General features: G+C 36.8%; 1 protein-coding gene across 1 annotated transcript in view; it reads right to left on the reverse strand.

Moving 5' to 3' along the window:
• LOC117385580 (collagen alpha-1(XI) chain-like) overlaps positions 1-16,055 on the reverse strand; it is a 161,571-nt gene that overhangs the window by 58,135 nt on the left and 87,381 nt on the right. Inside the window, exons 29-34 of the mRNA XM_033982871.2 lie at positions 13,910-13,963; positions 13,712-13,819; positions 10,022-10,075; positions 3,600-3,653; positions 2,407-2,451; positions 1,362-1,415 (exon numbers count right to left, since the gene is read on the reverse strand). Coding sequence (XP_033838762.1) covers positions 1,362-1,415; positions 2,407-2,451; positions 3,600-3,653; positions 10,022-10,075; positions 13,712-13,819; positions 13,910-13,963 — 369 coding nt within the window. The remainder of the gene's footprint in view (positions 1-1,361; positions 1,416-2,406; positions 2,452-3,599; positions 3,654-10,021; positions 10,076-13,711; positions 13,820-13,909; positions 13,964-16,055) is intronic.

Here is a 16,055-nt window from a genome sequence, read left to right on the forward strand (position 1 = left end):
CTACACAACACTTTATAGCACTGTGAGAATGCATCAGATGAGTGGATTTATTCGAGTTCTTTAATGGGGGATGTTGTAGATGTCGTAGTAATTATCCTTGATTTAAATGGCTCATGCATCAGAGGGTTTAACAGACATAGTCCAAGCCTGGGTTCACACACAGTTGTGATCTAGACTTGGTTTAGTCCTACTTTAGTTTGGGTTTAGACAAGGATCAGTTCTGGTTTCAGTTTTAGCACAATTTTGTAATGCAGATCAGATACTAATGAATACTAAAACTAGTATTGAAACTAGATACTCATTTGAGCAGGTATCGATACTAAAAAAGTCACAGAGACAGGACAGAAATGAACCTTTCCTGAGTAGCTTTAGAATGATCTTGAGCTCAGAACAAGTATAAATCACATTATATTGTTTAAATTAAGAATGTTCATTATAATCATTGTGGTATCGGAATCGCTATTGAGTATCGAGTCGTTTCCTTAGTATCAGTGTGAATGCAGCCTTATTCATGGGTTTCAGTTTCCTCTTACAGTCGCCATTTTCTGTACTTTTAGTTCAAAAGATACAATATTTCATTTTCATAATTGTTAATTGTTATGGCAACAGTACAAAGATAAAAATTGTTGTAGGTACATGGATTGGGTAAGTGCAAGGTATTTAGCTTACACATCTTTGGCAAGCCTGTATAAGAGCAGCAAATATTTATTACTGTGTTGTCAAGCTTCACTGATGCATCTGCAACAATTTAAGATTACTTAGTCATTCCACAACCTACTACTAATAAATCAAATCACAACTATTACTAATGAATCAAATCACAATATGTCATTAACATAGAAATAAATAGCGAAGAGACAGTACAATACTGGTGTAGCAGGTCAGATTAACCCGGAGATATGAATTCATTATCAAACTTTGAAGTCATTTTAATTTCAAGCTATTTTTTTCATTGATAATTTATTTGTCAAATTTTGTGTAAAAAAACAAAATATCTTGAACATCCAATAACAAATAAGAGGACATATGAATACAGTATAGATTTTTATAAATATTTCAAATGTATTCTGTATTCTGTACTGTAAAAAGACATGTTTTGAAAGCTTCTGTAAGTACAAGACCACACACTGCAAACCTGAACGTGTATGGCTATGGTAATTTAGTCTGATTGAAACTTAAATGAAATAGGGTTTTCAGGCTTGTATTGAACATGACATTAAACCTGTACAAACCTGTCTTTGGTAGAAACTACAAATATTTCAAAGGACTCAAAGTGAATACAGCAAAATGAATAGTGCCTTCAAACCCTGGGTACGCTCTTTCATATACATTGAATGGGAGGTTTCTGGTCTCCTTTTTACCTTTTGTCCTGGTTTTCCTGTGGGTCCCCTGGCTCCACGACCACCGCGAGGCCCCTATATAACATAAAGAAGTACATTATGGTAACTGCAGCACACGCTAAGCTTCTTTGAAAAAACAACCAGCAATGAAAACATCAAAATAGCAAATAAAAAAATGTTCCTTTTGTACCTCCAGCTGTAACTTCCCACACTTTTACAAATCCAGTACATATTCTTCAAGGGAACTCGATATATAATTTATTTACAGAGCTTTCTCTATTGCTTGGATAGCTTTTTACTTCTATAATTTCTCTCCTACTATGCAGTGATGAGGATGTTCTACAGGTGTTACATCAGATGCCCTTCCTGATGAAACCCTCTACTCATTTTAAAATGGCTTGGGTTTTAAATTGCACTAAGCTTGACGTTGTTAAGTGTTAAAGTATAGGCAGGATTTTCATTCATATCCGATACTAGATTCTATGTTGCTGAAGCCACAGCTGCCTGGGAGCTTTATGACAGAAAGTGGCTGCCAATCTATGCCAGTGGTCTATCCTACTACAATCAATTACTCACTGACACATTAAATCCGTACATAAGCACGATGGTGAAGTGTCTTGCCCATGGATACAACAAATTACACTCTGCAATGGTCTGAGCTGGGATTGGACCAGCAACCTAACCATTATAAAACGATAAACTGTGCCAAAAAAGCCAATGCTAACCTCACATTTATCCAAGTTTGAGAGTGGCAAAAGAAATACAGTGGCTTGAATGATTCATGGTCAAATTGTTAAAAGCGCTGCACCTGATTTTTACCATTTCAAAAATGTGAAAAACAGAACTAATTTGCAGTGGTCCAAAGTTATTCCTAACACACTCCTAGCATCCCAGTTATTCACTATGATGAGTTAAAAGCAAACATCAGACATTTTGACCCTGAAGAGCTGTTTATTGCAATATAGCTATACTGCTACGCAAAAAATTCAACTTATGTGACATTTTTTCGTGAATAAGGAAATGGTACAGCCACTTTAATGATTCAAATTGTTGAAAAATCATTTACCGTAGGTCCACGTTGTCCTCTTGGACCAGGTTTACCAGCAATCCCCTGCAAAAGTGAAAGAGACATATTATTAAAAGCAATACATCTCATTGGCAACTCTAAAACCGTTTTCATCTCTCACAAGTTCAATCTCCTAATAACAAATATACTTGAGGATCAGACAGGGGCGCGAGCTAAAGGGCAGCGAGTCTTGGATATAAAATAGAAAGAAAATAAATAATCAAATGGTTCCGGTAAGTGGCGGCTCGGAGGCACTTGACAGGTGAAACTAGCCTGTCAGGTGAAAGGAGAGAGAAGAGGAGGAGAGAGAGGAGGAGAGAGAAGAGGAGAGAGAAGGGGGGAGGAGGAGGGAGGGCGATCTTTATGTCTGCTAGAGGAACAAATGAGGCTGTCTTGTCAACATTACCCCTGCTAACCTTCAGTATGGCTAAAAAAAACTCATTTAAAAGTCTTCAGATGGGATTTCACAGCAGACAGCGGCAGTCAAGGTTCAATATAAGCTCGGGGTTTGGACCGAGCCGGGCTATTTCAGGGCATGTGTGGATTTAAAGGTTCTACATAACACAAACATTTTTGTTTTGTGAGCTTTAAGCCATGTTACAATGCTCCATATCAATATCATACCTGGAGTTGTGTTTTGTTACATATGTTCGAGTAAGATTGGTTTATTAGTCCATCTACATCTCCAAAGCTCAAAATGCTCCATTCCACCTTGTGATGTCACGTAGCAGTAGTTTTCAAGTTAACAGCTACCTTTTACCTTTAGTTCAGTATGGCAGTTACAGGATTAAAGGATTCTAGTGAAGTTGTGTGGAGTTTAAAAACACACTGGAGCACTTCCTGTTTAAAAAATACAGTGGAGCACCACATGACATTACAAGATTTCCATCTTGAAGAGAAAAACTCAGCCTAAATATGCAAATATCTGTGTTAAAGATGTGTGAATGAAACAAAACAAAACTCTGAGTAAGTTTTTGATGAGGAAACATTACGACATAGATCAGAAAATGGCGCAATACGGGCCATTTAAAGTAAAAGTAAACGTACTAATGCTAATAGGTTAAAGTATGTATTTTTTATAGCAAAATGGAAAATTCCTGGGCTAAATTCTAAGAAATCCAACAAAAGTGGTATTGATGTGGGTCGATGCAGAAGAACGATGTATAATTTATTGCTTGGATTTCGCAGCTTACCCTTGCTCCTTTCTCTCCGTTTGCTCCAGGGAATCCATTGAAGCCGGTGGAGCCCTGCAGAGAACACAAAACATGGTGAAATACTGCACAAAAGAGTGGAGAATACACACCGTTTACTATTTGTAAGTAAGGTACAAAGGACAACTTGTTTACATATAGTTGTGTGGTGGTTATGAGCAGCAAAACACATTTTATTTAACCTCTGTTGCAATATTTATGTTGCACTACTACAATTCAGAGAAGTCACTGTACCTGCTATTTATTTCATTCTGTCCATATGCTTTACTACACACAGTCATAGCCAAAAGATAATAGCTTTGTAGCCTTATATCTTTACACTACTGCTACAGAGTTGTGTTACAGTGTATACTTATTATCTTATAAAAGCCTTGTAATTAGGCCTGCCATATCGACTTACATTTCAATAAATAAAAGCTGGAACAATATATTTTGTGGCTCAATATTTATCTTGGGAGGACATTTTCTTTGCAATAGTGGGGAGATTTTTGCAATTTTTATATCATAATGTAAGATTTGAGCTGTAGAAGGCAGAATGAACCAATAATTAGCCATAGAAGTTATTTATTCTCCCATTTATTTGTTGCAGCTCAGGCCTTTTAATGAGACAGACTACTAAAAAATTGGTTTACTGGGATTTTCCTGCGTTGTGTCAGTGGCATAAGTTAGTTTCAATATTATCGTTTATTACAATATTTCCCTGTAGAGATACATCATGCTTCAAAATGTATTATCGTGACATGCGTACTTGTAATATCCTCCTTTTGTTTTTGAACTTTGCATTGCAAGACTTGAATTTCCCCATTTGGGAGAAGTAAAAGTCATATTTTATTTATTTTTTTAATTGAAAAAGGCAATAGCCCTCTTTGCAACCACATAGAGTGACTGTACACAAGTCAAGCTAGTCTAAAAGAGTAAATAGTGGATCTACTTTGGTGCCCCTCAGCAGTTCAGTGATTAGGCTTTAACAGTGTGTGCTCTGATAGCAGTGATGGTGCCAGTTCAACAAATACAACCTCAGATACCCATTTAAAAAGTCACCTTGGACAACATCAGCAAACATTCACACAGTACAAGTAGTAAAGGTTAATAACTCTTTAGCCTGCATACATGCCAATGCGGATGTAATGAAAGGATGTCCCCATTTTGTAATGATTAAAATCAAACAAGTGAAATCTATTGCTAACAGAAGTATCTCTAATTGCTGGGTTTCAGATGACATCACAACATTCTATAGGTTAATAATAATGAATAGAGATGGGGGGCAGCTAAAAGTAAAAATGCTAAAATGCAGATTCTTGTTGTAATACAGTGAGTTCTCGGGTCTAGTCACTAATAGAAATGATCAGATTCAACATTTGTGCATTTACCTTTTAGATCTAAGAGAGCTAAAAAACAGGACAACAGGGAATCTGAACCTAGAAGGAAAGGCGTAACTGTTCTTTACACAGCGGGTGTGTCTGAAAAAACTTTCAGACAGTATGAGATTCCAGTCTATTTCAAACCTACAAACACTTTAAGACAGAAACTGGTTCACCCAAAGGGCAAAACCCCGAGCCATAGACAATGTAATGTAGTCTGCTCCATTCAGTGTAGTGAAGAGTGCAGTGAGCGTTACATTGGAGAAACTAAACAACCACTCCATAAGAGAATGTACCAACACCGTCGTGAGAGTTCCTCTGTACCCAAGTCTGCCGTACATCTCCATCTCAAAGCCACTAACCACTCCTTTGAAGACTGTGAAGTTCAAATCTTAGCCAGAGAAAAGAAATGGTTTGAGAGGAGAGTTAAAGAAGCTATTTTTGTTAAGACAATTCTTCCTTAAACAGGAATGGGAGCCTGGGACATAATCTCTCACCGATCTACAACTCTATCCTTAGACCCAAAACAAACAGGAAACAAAGAGAACTATAGGCTATAGCCATCACAGGTTGAATAGGGCCGTTAAGGCTGAAACTGGAGACAATAGCCGTTTACAGTTTCAATGTAGTTAGCCCCTCCCTTCGGACAGATATAAGGTAGTGTCCACCAGCGATCTGACCAGAACTGAAGAAGCAGCTTAGATGAGCAGAAACGTCTTCCCTCCTGCAACGATTTGTCCAGTTGACAGATTTAATTTTGTCTTTTGCCATTTACCTTTTAGCTATTTCAAGGCAAAGTACAATGCAATGCCTCCACCTGGGAGAATTACATCATCACATTCTAGAGGCTGATATGTTTACATAAATGTTAAATGCTTTTTAAAGTTGCACTATGTAACTTTTCAAGAATCTATTGTTTTGCCTGGAATGTTCCACAGTATGACACTAAACTTCACTCACAGTAAAAAAATGTTGAGTAGTAGTTTTTCATGTATTAGTTTTTTAGCAACAAAAACACAACTATTAATAAGTTTCATTTCATACTGTGGAACATTTGAGGCAACACAGTGACATCTCCATGGACACAAGCAGGCGGGAAACATCCTACAGGGAAGTTACACAGTGCACCTTTTGCTGCTCCATATGAATAAATACAAGTCTTTTTTTTTATTACATTATCAGTTCTAAATGGTTAAAACGTTACTTTGGAGTGTCATCCATCACACAGAATAGAGTCACTTTGAGCAGGAATAGCAAGATTACACACATACAGCCAATGCAAATAATAAAGGTTAAATCCTCGTTAGCATCAGCTACGTAGCAAGGTCATAGGCATACATTACATTTGCCTATAAAATCCTATATACATTTCTTATTACAATGCAGGCATGGATGAAGATAAAGTGCATAACATAAAGTAGCGTGGCAGGAGTGGAGAAAGCATGACAGGAGATGCGTGGCGTTGGTAATTTGTTTTTCACAGAGGTGCAGTGTTGGTAAACCCAGAGGCCCACTTGTGCCATAGAGATAAGCTCCAGTCCAGTGAAGCTATTTCAAATGGCACATCCAGAATTAACGGCATGGGAAAGCTGTTAGCAGAGAGCGATGGGGCAGAGCGGGATTCATGCATGAGAGCGATCTAACAGCTGATAAAAGTCAAGCCAAAACTGAGTGACCCCGACACCGCCGAGGACAATGTCACAATTTTATCAACGTTCACAACCGGGAAAACAGCAGTGTATTCACAAAACTTGCAGTAAATACAACTTTGTAGAAATGATGTGGAATAATTTTGGAAGTGGTTCTCAGAAATGTCAAATAAATCTGAAGATAAAACAGTTTCCTCGTTATAAGTTAAAACCGTTGAGTTTAGAGGTGTCTCTGAGTCACTTTTTGAATGTTAAAAGGAATAATATCTCTTCACATGCGCGGTTCAGACAAACAACTTGGTACTTTTAATATGATGCCAAAGTCAAGAAAACTCACATGAAAAAGTTTTATACACTCCAAAAGGAAAATTAAAATTTGATAGAACTTTATTTAAAGGTGCACTATGCAACTTTTAGGGTGTGCGCTACCGCCGGTCTCGTTGGAAATGTTACGCCATTGACTGGAATGTGCCGCAGTGTGACATTAAACGTATAGTATATCGTGCATTTGTTCAATTATAGGTGGTTCTGTCACTTAAGTTCAAGAAAAAATACTGTCACACTGTAAAATATAGTGCTGTATTTTCTGGAGTATAAGTCGCACCAGCCAAAAAATGCATAATAATGAAGAAAAAAACCCCATATATTTCACATATAAATCACATCTGAGTATAAGTCGCACCGCTGACCAAACTATTAAAAAAAAATGTGACTTATAGTCCAGAAAATACAGTACTCAGTAGGAGTAAAAGTACAATGTCTGAAAGCTACTCTGAAGTAGGCCACAATTGCATTTTAAAAAGTTATTTAAAAATATACTTGAGTAAATGCAACTGGCCACCAAATGCACAGCTGGTTAAGTGACTCTTTAAAACTGATTCTTCAACTTTTACACTTTAACTGTTTTATCAAGTATTTATCAGTGAGTGGATAACCATTTAGAGACCACAAATGTAAATTACAAAGTTTGGGAATGAAATCTTGAATGAAATCTGTCTCATAAATGCCCCCCAAAATGTCAGTTTGCATTGTACTAAATTGAGTCCAATGCAAGGTATGATCTTATTATTGGTTGCTATGTGTTGCTATGAGCTGGAAACCATGTGAGAGGCGTTGTGAGCTGGTAACTAATCAGAACAAGAACAAAAGGTCACACGTTTTAGATGGAAATTTCTGATAATCCAACAATCCAACAGTTAATGGTCTTATTTTGTTTGTTTCTTTTGTTTCTTCTTTGTTTACACTATAATTGAGACTGGTAAATAATACATTTTTGGACACAGTGGATTCTAAAAGTGTATCTGATTAGTTAAAATAGCATTTGAGTAGTTTACACAATTAACATTTTTACTTCTAAGACCTAGATTCTTCGACTATAAGGAAAACTTCTGAAAATCACACTAACAACCTCTAGAGGAGAGTGCAGCGTTCCAAAACGTAGGACTTCTTTTGCTAAATCGGCTTTCTCGATTGTTGCTGTGAGTTAGTGGAATAGTTTGCCAAATGAGATTATAACATGCACAAGTTTTCAAAAGTTTGCACAGGTGACAAAGGAATGGCTAATATCAACGCAAATTTGTACTCATTAGTGAATGTGTATGAAAGAAAGAGTATCTGCATATTTGAAACTCAGTGTTTGTATATGTGAATAATTTGGTATGGAAGTGTGTGTGTGACCTGAATGTTTTTAGAAATGTCGTATTTGAGTGTGATATATGTACCATAGATTTACAGGTTTCTCATCCATCTACACCAAACATATTTTTACTAAACATCAGCCTGTCCAGGGACTACAGGTGGAAATTAGTATTTTTGCTATAACCTGGCACCAAACATCTTTCCTGTTTTCTGTTGTGCAATGTCCCTGTTCAAATAAAAACATACCGTACAACACTAACAAGTTGAATAATCTAGGTCTTCTAAAAAAAACAAAACAAAAACAGGCATGTAAAAATCGCTTATTTTAAGATTAAAGTTTTTAAATTCTGTAAACAAGTCGCTATGAACAGAGCCGGAAGAGTCTTGTCGCGCTGGATACTGTGTGAGTAGGTGTATCAGACCCTTAATATCAGGGCTGACAGCAGAGCAAAGAGAGAGAGCGAGAGAAGAGAGGAAGCGGGGAGGAAAGAGAGTGAGGAGAAAAAGAGAGATAAAGGAGGAGAGCGATAGAGGAGGGAGTGGAGGGGAAGAGGAGGGATAAAGAAAGAGGGAGGGGACAGACATGCGAAGGAAAAGGCAGTCAGGGAGAGAAGCGTAAGAGGTGGAAGAAGGTAAGGAAGAGCAAAGAGGAGAGGGACGGAGGGAGAGAGAGAGGAAGAACAAGATATACAAAGAGAGAGAGAAAGATAGTGAGCGAGGAAGTCAAAGAGAGAGGAGAGAGAAGGCGATATGAGGGAGAGAGGAGGGGAGTAGGTGGAATAAAACAGAATGTAGGAACAGAAACGGAGAACAAAACACATAGAGAAAGACAGTGAGTGAGGGAGTGAAAAGAGAGGGGGTGAGTGAGCGATAGAAAGAGCAGAGGGAAAGAAAGAGAGGGGAGAGAAAGAGGGAGATAGAGAAAAAGGAGCAGGTAGAAGAGAAAGAGAGAGAAAGAGAGATGTAGATGAGGCAGCAGCCACAGCACATTTGGACACTAGAGCTGAGGTTCTGTGGTCAGCTAAAGACCACAGACTGTTGATGAAGCTAAACTGAAGAAGAGCAGACAGGGGCACAAACAGGGCAGACAGGAGCAGGACAGACAGGCGCAAGGCCCACAGGAGCTGGACAGGAGCAGGACAAACAGGAGCAAGGTAGAGAGAAGCAACGACAGGAGCAGGACAAACAGGAGCAAGGACAGGAGCAGACCAGACAACTTGAATTATCACTTTAAATTGATCTTATAACAACTTAGTAACACAGTTTTCAAACAGTAGCTGAATAGACGTTGGTTAATCTGCTTGTCTGTTATTGACCAATGTCTGTTTCACTATTGGATTTTCTAACTTTCTGTTGGTTAAATCAATCTGTTGGTTGTTAAGCTCTAAGAAGCAACTGCTTTTGTGATTTGGGGCTTTTCGAGAATAAATTGAATTGAATGAATAAGTTAAGACGTTTCACCACTCCTACAAGATATACCAACAATTCTGATACAAAAAATGAATGTATAAATGCACTTGGGTGAAAGGTAAAAAACTTTAACTTAAGAATTTCATTTACTAAACTACACTTTTGCTACTTACTGTCTATGGAACACACCTGGATGACATGTTTTAAGTTGAATGTTTGTCAGTGTGTTATTAAGATCTAAAATAGTGGGAGCAGTAGAAAGTACAGCCTATTCAAAGTTTGTTTATGGAGCAAGTAGTTTCTGTCTCCAGGTATAAACATATTTACTGTATATATGACAGCATACCTTAGGTCCTTGTCTTCCAGGGTATCCAGGTAATCCAGGAACTCCAAGTTTTCCCTAAAAACATAAAGGAAATTGTTATTCTGCATTCACTTGACATTGTTATACTATTATACTATTGTGAGCTGTTGTATATAATTGCAAGAATATAACATCACGGGTATGGATTAGTCAGGAGATCAGGAGTCATCAGGTTTGTGAAGTTGTATCATGCTTTTGTATAATTATGGACAATTGTCGTGTGGGAGCATGGGTGACGTAGGCTTGGTGGGCTGAGCTTTGGACAGAATCGTACTGCTAACCCTAAGGAACGGGGCCGGGGTAGATAACTCAAACATGCATGGATGAGATATAAAACCCCTTCAGGCATGAGGGAACAACATTTTAACATGGTAGAAAGCTCCAAAAAGTCGATTTTCCATAATACCTTCTCTTTAAAAGTTTTGCTACACTTAAAAAGGCACATTTTCATCACTTCTTTTTCTCAAATAGATAAAACTAGGCCCGTTTAAAGTCCCGTGGCTCACACAAGTAAAGTTTGAAACCGTGGACTGTGAAGAAATCCATTTTGACCATGGCCGAGTGAATTTTCTCATCTACCAAGAAAGTGGAATAGTTCATTTTCCATCATGTAAATCTTAATAAGGACTTCTAAAGTTTCTCTTATTGCACAGAGTCAGACAATTCTGGCTGATGAGTTTTCAGAGAAGAAACTACCTATTTTGTGCATAGATATATGTTATAGTTAGCTGTGGGCAGTCATCTCTGTGGTTAGCGTTCTGATTTTTCCAGTGGTGGAAGAAGTACTCAATTTTGTTACTTAAGTAAAAGTACAGATACCGGAGCAGAAAAATACTCAAGTAAAAGTATCACATGAAAAAATCTACTTAACTAAAAGTATTATATAGATACCTGCTCTCAAATATAGTGAAGTAAATAGTAAAAAGACTCCACTTTAAAATGTATTTAAGTACAGATACCTAAAAGTTTTACTTAAGTACCGTACTTTATTATTTTTATTTTGTTACATTCCACCATGGGATTTTTCTTACCTAATCAAGTCTTATTTGTTGATTTTTTTTAAAGACACAAGTTTTCTCATTTACCCACGTTATGACCTGCTAATATCAATATTTTAGCTCCAAAGAAATCAAAACTTCTGACCTACCCCAAAAAAGCTGCCAAGTTGCTACCACCAACCAGAAAAGTGCTACACCTGATTTTGTGTTAAAAACAAAACTAGTTCATTTTAAAGGATTTGTGGTGATCCAAAGTTATTCCTCATATGCATCCAAGCATCCTAATTATTCACCGCGATAAGTTTATAAGTGCTTTCAGACTTTCAGTGGTAATGCTAACAACAACTAGCATGCTTCACTTGCTGATTCTCAAAAAAAAAGTTTTATAATTAGGTGCAGATTTTACACAGCAGATTTATTTTGACCTTTGAGATATCTGTGCTGATGTAATGATGTCATGATTTAAGATGATGGCAGGAGTCTATATATAAGTCCTTGGGAGATTCTCGATGGCTTTTAACACAGTTTAAGATGTTGACTTTTATATTTGCTTTTACATTGTCTTGCACTAATTTATGTCTTAAGCACTTTGGCCGACCTTGTTGTTTTTATACTGCTCTACAAATAACGTTGGCTTGGATAAGTCCTTTACACTTTACACTGACAGATATAATACCTTTGTGAATGGATATGGGAAACTGCTGTCTGAAAATAAAATAATGCATTTCACCTTAGTTAAAGGTGCAGTGTGTAACTATTTTGGGGGAAAGCTCCACCATCTGCTTGCTTGAAGTTATTGCTCTGTTCCACAGTATGGCATTAAACTTATTTTGAATTTATTTCAAATACACCATTGTTAAACATGGCTTTTTACTGAGAGTATGGTCTCCTTTGTGCAGATCTGATTTGTAACTAGACCCTGCGGTGTCACCTGCTTGTCTCCATGGAGATAAATACGTTTAATAGTAATACCATACTGTGGAACATCTGAGGCAAGCATTAACATCTGCAATGGAGATAGTCATATGGCAAACCACAAATGTTACCTAGTGTACGTTTAAGACATTGATGTTTCTGCCAGTTTTTGTTTCATGTGAATAAACCCAGAAATTACAGAGATATTAACCAAAAAATATGGTCAAAACATCTGAATTTGAATGTTTGTTTTTTTTGGTTTTTTTTCTATAAAATTCCGATCTGCCCTCCAGCCCATATTAAATTCCCCGGCAGTTTATAATTAATGTAATGTGAACTGATTTTAGAAACGCAGTAACCTTGTCATTCTAATATACTGTAATCATAATTCATGTTTTAAGCTAGTTTCATTAATGGCTGTTCCTCATTGCTTTAATTCCCCAGCAATTTTGTCTACACTTCTTTAAGTTTAAGTAATACTTTAGCTTTGAAACTGATTCTCTCTGCATACCAAACCAGAGCGTATTGATCACAACTCTCCCCGAAAATTCATGAAGCAATATTTCCACTATAAAACATCACTTTTATCTCCATGTTTTAATCCAAAGCCCAAGAACACGCTGTAACCTTTAGTTGTAATTTGTCATGAATGGGGTGAAAAATATTGGACCAAAGACATACTCAAAACCTATGCGTCATGATCAAAGCCCAGAGCGGACACGTTGGGCCAATTAAAAAGAGTGTTGTAGAAGGGAAGAAATAAGGAGAATGCTAACACACAAACTTTAAAATGAGAGGAAGCTATGGCTAACTTTTCAGTAATATGGTTCTTTAAATGAACGTTTAGAATAAGAAACAGAAATGCAGACTATATTTTTGCACAACTAAATGCATGATTAATTAATCAGTTGTAATCTGCCAAAGTAAAGGAATTTAAAGAGCCTACATTACACAAAATGGACTTTTGTGAGTTTTAAGCCATGTTATAATGCTGTTACCTCATCCAAAACATACCTGGAGTTGTGTTTTGTTTCTTTTACACATATTTGAGTAATCCTGCATTATTAGTCTGTCTACATCTCCAAAGCTCAAAATGCTTTGTTCTACCTTATGATGTCATGAAGTGGTAGTTTTCCACATGACATGACAAGGTGGAACTGAGAAGAACACAGCCTAAATATAGTGGATTTGTGTGAATGAAACAAAACACAACTCCAGGTATGTTTTTGATGAGGAAACGACATTATAACATAGATCCTAGAGCCTAATATGGGCCCTTGAATGATACTACGTTGCAAGTTTGAAGTCTATATTAACGTTCACATGTTAACAAGCCCAAAAAGGAAGGTGTATAGCACAAATACAACATGTTTACTATATGTTTGAGTAAAAAAAAATATATATTTGCGACATCAAAACAAACCACTATTAGCCTTGTGTGGGTTCCTAAATTTGGAGAAATCAGTTGGTCTATGACTGTATTGTGTAACATTTCAAGTAAATACAATTTGTAGGATGTATGGATTAAATCCAATGTGACTATTTTAAAAGCAAAATTACTAAAACTTGTGTAATCCCATTCAAATTTGACTTCTAAATAGACAAATAATTCAAGTTCTGCCAAAGTCAACAGAAAAATCTAGTATCCATACAGTTTATTCTCTCTAGTATTGACACTGATGTATTTGTTGTTACACATGATATTTTTATATTGGCCTAAATTTGAGAAACAAAATTCAACAATGCAATCATTCTTTACCTTTTCACCAGCTGATCCCATAGGTCCCGCTTCCCCGTTAGGTCCGGATTTGCCCTTGGGTCCCTCTGGTCCGTCCTCTCCTCTGGGTCCCTGCACTCCTCCTTCACCCTGTGGTCAAAACAAAACCACCAACAGCTAAGCAACATGCCCCATAGGAATATCACAGCAATAAATGTTAGCATTAGCTTTAGCATTCACCTTGTCTCCTTTCAGACCCATGTCGCCTTTGAAACCAGGGAATCCATCTTCTCCCTATGGAAAAAAAGACTTACACTTAGACGAAATGTATTGATCTGCAAGGGATTGCACTTGCACTTAGATGCTATAGCTCAAACATTACAGTATAATCACAAAGATAAGGAGAAGTAAAAATGTAAATAATGAAAGGTTCTATATCACACAAAATGGACTCTTGTGAGCTTTAAGTCATGTTAGAAAATTGATACCTCATCAAAAACATGTCCAGAGTTGTGTTTTGTTTCATTCACACAAGCTCAAAATGCTCTGTTCCACCTTGTGATGTCATGAAGTGGCAGTTTTTACATTAACAGCTACCTTTACCTTTAGTTCAGTAGAGATTGGCAATTCCATGGCTGAAATTATCCAAATGATTCTACTGAAGGTGTATGCAGTTTTAAAACACAGTGGAGCACTTCCTGTATTACCGCATGACATCACAAAGTGGAACAGAGTGTTTTCTGTTTGAGAGAAGAGTTTTTTGTGTGCGTTAAACTTGACTGAAACAAAACACAACTCTGAGTATGTTTTTGATGAGAAAACAACGTTATAACACAGCACATCAGATATTGAAGGTCCAAACGTATAAAGCTCTTTTGGGAATTCTGAAAACTTGTTTTAGTCATAGGATCTGGCGGCACAAAGTGAAAAGGCCATTCTGCATTCTGATTGGATAACTGGCTTGAGAACTATCAAAACACAAAATGTAAACAGCTTTTTCCTCATATGAAATGCCTTTGTAATTGTGAATGAATCAATAAGTACTACTGTTGTTAAATGTATTATGGATGATGCAGTGCTATTAATAGGCTGATAAGCTAAGAAGAAAATGCATGAATCATTGTCTGATTAATTCCATGCAACTCATTGGTTGAAGCTGTTGACTATATTCACACTGACACCTTGTGGTCACTTAAGTGAAATGGCCTCATCTGACCACTTCCCTCTTACTCCCTTCTCCCTTGGTCCTTGTCAGATGCATGTCTACACTGACATCTGGTGGTGAAACTTCAGAAAGCAACAATAAAAGCACAAACAGATTCTGCTTTTAGATATGGTAGATAATACAATTTAGATATGGATCGTGGCAAATACAGGATGAATACAATATTTTAGTGGAACTGATCAATCACACTTTTGTCATTATTTTTGTGATACTGTTAAAACAGGTGAAACTGACAAAGAAGCTATAGCAATTACAACAGAACATACGATGCATTGTGTGGCCTGGTTTCTGGATGGGTCCAGCTTGTAAATGTATGTATTGATTTATTTTTTGCATGTCTTTAATCAGTAATACCCCATTAAGATTACTAATCTCTCGTATAAGTATGATCAGTATTTAAGGTCTGACTCATGAGGTTTTAGCCATGTCATAATGTTGCATGGGGTTGTGTTTAGTTTCATTCACATATGTTTGAACAATCCTGTATTATTAGGCTGTCTACATCCCCAAATGCTCCATTTCACCTTGTGATGTCATTTAGTGGTAGATTTAATGTTAACAGCTATTTTTAGTTTTTATTTTTTTCAGTTGAACTGCTTTACTCTTCATTACTGTAAAATAACTTTAAGATGTTGCTTTTATTTTGGAATATTTCTGTTTTACCTAGTAGTTGAGATTGTCAATAGAAAGTCTGTAATATCTGCTCTGCTGGAGAGAGGCAGTTTCAATGAGGATAAAACAATTGCCTAACAAAATTAGGCAAATCTGGGGCTGAAATGATCAAAATGTGGACCATTTCTATATTACCACTTAATGACATCGCAAGGAGGAATAGAGAGTTCTTAGTTTAAGAAAAGAACACAGCCTAAATCTGCAGGATTTGTATCACTGGATACAGGATGTATCAGTGAAACAAAACAACTCAACAACAACATTATAACATAGATCAGAAAATAGTGCAATATAGGCCCTTTAAAGCATATTTGTGTTATTCTTAACTGAAAAAATACTATGAAATTTGACCAGGGTCAGCTGCAGCCTACTGCTTATAATGAACCTTCCTAGAATACATTATTCACTACAGTTTCTTTTCTTGCATTTTGGTTTAACCTTCAACATACCTCCTCTATTTTTGAGTATGTTTCCTTGAACTTTCATAAG

Source organism: Periophthalmus magnuspinnatus, chromosome 17 (assembly GCF_009829125.3).
Source record: "Periophthalmus magnuspinnatus isolate fPerMag1 chromosome 17, fPerMag1.2.pri, whole genome shotgun sequence".
Lineage (NCBI taxonomy): Eukaryota > Metazoa > Chordata > Actinopteri > Gobiiformes > Gobiidae > Periophthalmus > Periophthalmus magnuspinnatus.